The following is a 4,167-nucleotide window of genomic DNA, read 5'->3' on the forward strand; positions in this document are numbered from 1 at the left end:
GCCACCTAGGTTTTCCTCTCGCCACGTAGGTGCCTCCCCACTGGGTATAAGCCGTTTGTACATCGTACCCTAACCTTCTCAAAATTTGCAACTTAACGTTTTAGTAGCTTTTATTCGTGATTAAATTTATTTTTGGTTAAGATACTAGCGCTAAATATTCCACTGAGGAGCCAATTCCACATACGCCTAATCGCATGTTTGTGTTTCTGTAAATCAAATTGTTTCATTGCAGCATGCCAAGAAACGAGCACTATTGGTATGGTCGAATTATGGAAGTCTTGAGGAACACGAAGCAAGATGAACAGGGGTCGAGGGAAGGCCTCAGTCCGCTATAGCAAGCGCATTGAAAATACGAGTTTTTCTTCCTCACGGCAATAAGTGCACTTATTCACACGATTTCCGATTCCATGCCTGGACATAAGTGTCATTTTGCACATAACCTTCCCACCTTTTCAAAGAGCATGATCGCTATTGCCGGCAGGCACTTTCTAAAACAGCAAGCTTATTTTTTTGCTCATCTCAAAAAAATATTTTCGCAGATATATATCTAAGGAGCAGAAGGTTTGCACCGTGGCTAGAGCTTTGTATAGGGACAAAAGAGTTACCGCGCGAGTCAACGATTTTTCATGCCAGCTCTTCGCGTATGTTTATTCAGCGGGGATTAAGATCGCAATCCTCGGCTCAAAAGAATAAGTAAACAAAAAGGAAATCCACGGCGCCCATAAATCCCCCGCCGCGGTCCGATTGCGGTCCCTTTCATTTTACGATGTTGGTCGTAAATTGCCAGAAAACATGTTTCTAAGGTGCCAGCGAATGGCAATGGTGGCAGCGTCGTCCACGTCCTACCGCTTGCCTACAGCCAACTATATCGGCAACGACCTTGTCACGCGGAGCGTTAGCGACGATTCCATCTGCGACTCACGCGCAGGCCTTTATCGTGTACTGGTCCGCCTTGGCCAGCGTTGGAAGGAAGCCGTAAAATGCTCATGTTAGCTCGTATTTCACCGGCAGCCCGGACTCACACGGCGGCGAGCTCTCATAATGTGATGCGGTGGAAGACTGAAACGATGCCATTCTTGTCAATCCCTAGGTGTGTAACGGATGCTAGGTTAGAAGCGTGCAGTGGTGCTCAAGGTGCACTATGGTTTCAGGCATGTCAAGGGCGGGGTGACGCTACTAGTGGCCCGGAATCTTTAATAATTTTATCACTCTGAAAACACTCTTCTAATGCTCTTGAAACCTCGGACAGTTTATTCGCTTTTGTACTTTTCGAGTACTGTTTTTCCATCGCCAAGGCGCATTATTACTACCTGAATTGAAGGCGTCTATAGTGTATTGGTGCTCAAGGCGCTCCTTTGGCTCATCTCAACATAAACTTGCCACTAATGTATGTATGTATAACTTTATTAAAGAACCGGCAAACGACGGGTTAAAGCGTCGTGACGCTGGCCAAGCGTCGACCCGGGATTATGCCCTACTCTGCACTACCGTACCTCATTTGGCCCATTTGTGGTGGGTTGTGAGGCTTGTGCTTTTCGAGCGCACCGCGCGCTTGCTGGACGGCTCATAGTTGAATTTCCTTGTCTGTATTTTGCACAGCACCTCTTGCAAAGAGTAGACGCAGGTGGCCTTGAAATCATCCGTAAAATCTCTGGCTTCGAGACAGTGTAAGTATGTCTAGCCTGGCGTTATGCTTTGTGCTGCCCGCAATCAGGTATTAATATTGGGGTAGTTTTAACGATGCTGCAGTCTTATATTGTTTGGGGGAAAGGCGTGTGCCATAGCGTCATTGAGAGCGGTCATTGGAATGACGATGCAAAATAAAATGTGAAACTAAAGTTACGACTTCTGAGAAATCGATGCTAAAATTAGTGCCATGGCAACCTGCTTTGTAATGAGTGCATTGTTCGAGTAAAAAGTAACTAGATTTAGGCAGAGCGACTTGTTTCGTTAGTCGAGTGTATAGGGTTTTGACGCTAGGGCTCCAGAAATTTCAGTCACCTGGGGTTCTTTAGCGTCGCATGGGCGCCTTGAGTTTCGCCTCCATCGAAAAGCGGCCGCCATGGCCGGGATTCATTTCTGCAAACAGGGACAAGGTAGTCGAGCGCCCTAGCCCCTGATCCACCACGGGGGGGGGGGGGGGGATTAGTTCGTCGACAGCTATGTGACGGTAGCATGACTGCCGCGCATCAGACTTTAATCGGCGAAGAGTGTATGGCATGCCATCGTCGTCTCGGCGAAGAAGAAGACGACAGACTCAGCACGCCTGCCAAACACACGCAGTTCGTGCTACGTGACTACAAGACTGAATGCCGGCGGTTCGCTGTCCCGTTGCCGCATGGCACAATGGGTCCTGTTAAAAATATATTTGTGGAGACCTGATGAGTGTCTGTGGTTCATCTCCAAAAATGTGGTGACTCCGGACTTCGCGTCCTCGCTCTCTGCTCCTGCCCTGCGCTTGCATCAGCTGCTTCGCTCGATCCGGAGCTCGAGATCCCGCATACCTTCGATCGCGTAAGCCATGGCCACGGATTCCCCCACTCATGTACCGTCTCCGTCGCCTCACACGGCGCCATGTCATGAGTCCGTGGTCTTCGCTTTCAAGCTCCCTGGTTCCTCACCATCGAGGCCTTGTTCCGGCGGCACCGCCTCAATTCGCAGGGGACCATGTTCAACCACGTCATTGGCGCGCTCACGCCTACTACTACGGCGATTGTTCGCGACGTCCTGCGCTCTCCGCCTACCGATCGCCCTTACGATCATCTCCGGACGACGCTTATCCAGCGAACTTCTGAAACGGAGCCGCGTCGTCTGCAGCAGCTGCTTACCTTAGAAGAGCTCGGAGATCGCAAGCCTACCGAGCTGTTGCGTCGCATGACCGCCCTGGCTGGAGAATCCGTTGCTTCACACGGCAGCGCACTCCTGCGGGAACTCTTCCTGCAGCGTCTACCACCACAGGTGCGCATGATCCTGAGTGTGTCTTCATCTCAGACATTAGAATCCCTCGCTACGCCAGTAGATAAGATCACGGACGCCGGTTCTCCCTCCGCGGCAACAATTCATCGTCATCTTGCCCCTCAGTTGCCCAGCGCAGCTGCTGACGACCACTATGCCCGCCTGACCGATGCTAATGAGGAGCTCACTCGGCAAATAGCGCGGCTTACAGCTGAAGTTGCAGCCCTTAGTAAGCGGCGGCCGCGTTCCCCATCTCCACCTCGCCGTACCAGCCCCAGTGATCCTGGAAACCGTTCTCCGCCCTTCAAGACCTTTTGCTGGTACCACCGCCACTATGGCTCTCGCGCACGCCAATGCCGCCAGCCCTGCTCCTCCGCTGGAAACGGTCCGACCAAACACTGAAGGCGACCGGTGTTCTCGGCCCACGATCCAGTCGCCTCTTCTATGTTACTAACCGTATAACGAAAGTGCGCTACCTAATCGACACCGGTGCCGAGATCTTTGTTCTTCTGCCTACGCTGGCTGAATTACGCCGTCCTTCACACTTTCAACCTCTGATCGCAGTCAACGGATCGACCATCCGGACATACGGCCAGAAGTCGGTGACTCTCGACATCGGACTCCGCCGTACCTTTCGCTGGGTATTTGTCATCGCGGACGTGCGCTCGCCAGTCATCGGTGCCGGCTTTCTATGGCACTACAGGCTCCAGGCTACATGCTGAAAAGCCGGATACTGGATTCCGAAACGAGCCTAGTCGTCCAAGGCATCTCTTGCCGCGATCCACCACTACGGATCCTCCAGGCGCACAGCGCAGTTCCCGACCCTTGGCCCAGCGTCCTTGCCGAGTTTCCGGACGCCCCCCCCCCCCCCCCCGTCCCTTCAAGCACCGGTTGTGCACAGCGTGACTCACCATATTGTGACGACTGGGTCTCCCGTGTCTGCTCGCGCTCGTCGCCTGGCACCGGATCGCCTTGCTGTTGCCAAAAAGGAATTCGAGCACAAGCTGGAGCTTGGCTTCATCCGTCCCTCCTCAGTCCTTGGGCATCGCCCCTCCACATGGTACCTAAACAGAACGGCGACTGGCGATCGTGCGGAGATTACCGGGCACTCAACAAGGCCACTGTCCCCGACCGCTAGCCGATTCCATATATCCAGGATTTTATATCCGTCCTTCATGGCTGCACAATCTTTAGCAAGATTGATCTCATGAA

At 52.5% G+C, this 4,167-nt stretch overlaps 1 protein-coding gene across 1 annotated transcript; it reads left to right on the forward strand.

Annotated features, from left to right (window-relative positions):
* The first annotated feature begins 819 nt into the window (after nt 1-819).
* On the forward strand, nt 820-3,677 carry LOC146188052 (uncharacterized). The gene is made up of 3 exons (XM_084604986.1): nt 820-988; nt 2,606-3,184; nt 3,265-3,677. Exons 1-3 carry the CDS (start codon nt 820-822, stop codon nt 3,675-3,677), a joined length of 1,161 nt encoding a protein of 386 aa, XP_084461112.1.
* The last annotated feature ends 490 nt before the right edge of the window (nt 3,678-4,167 follow it).

This window comes from Amblyomma maculatum, chromosome 5 (assembly GCF_055883805.1).
Source record: "Amblyomma maculatum isolate TAMU_Amacu chromosome 5, ASM5588380v1, whole genome shotgun sequence".
In the NCBI taxonomy this organism is placed as follows: Eukaryota; Metazoa; Arthropoda; class Arachnida; order Ixodida; family Ixodidae; genus Amblyomma; species Amblyomma maculatum.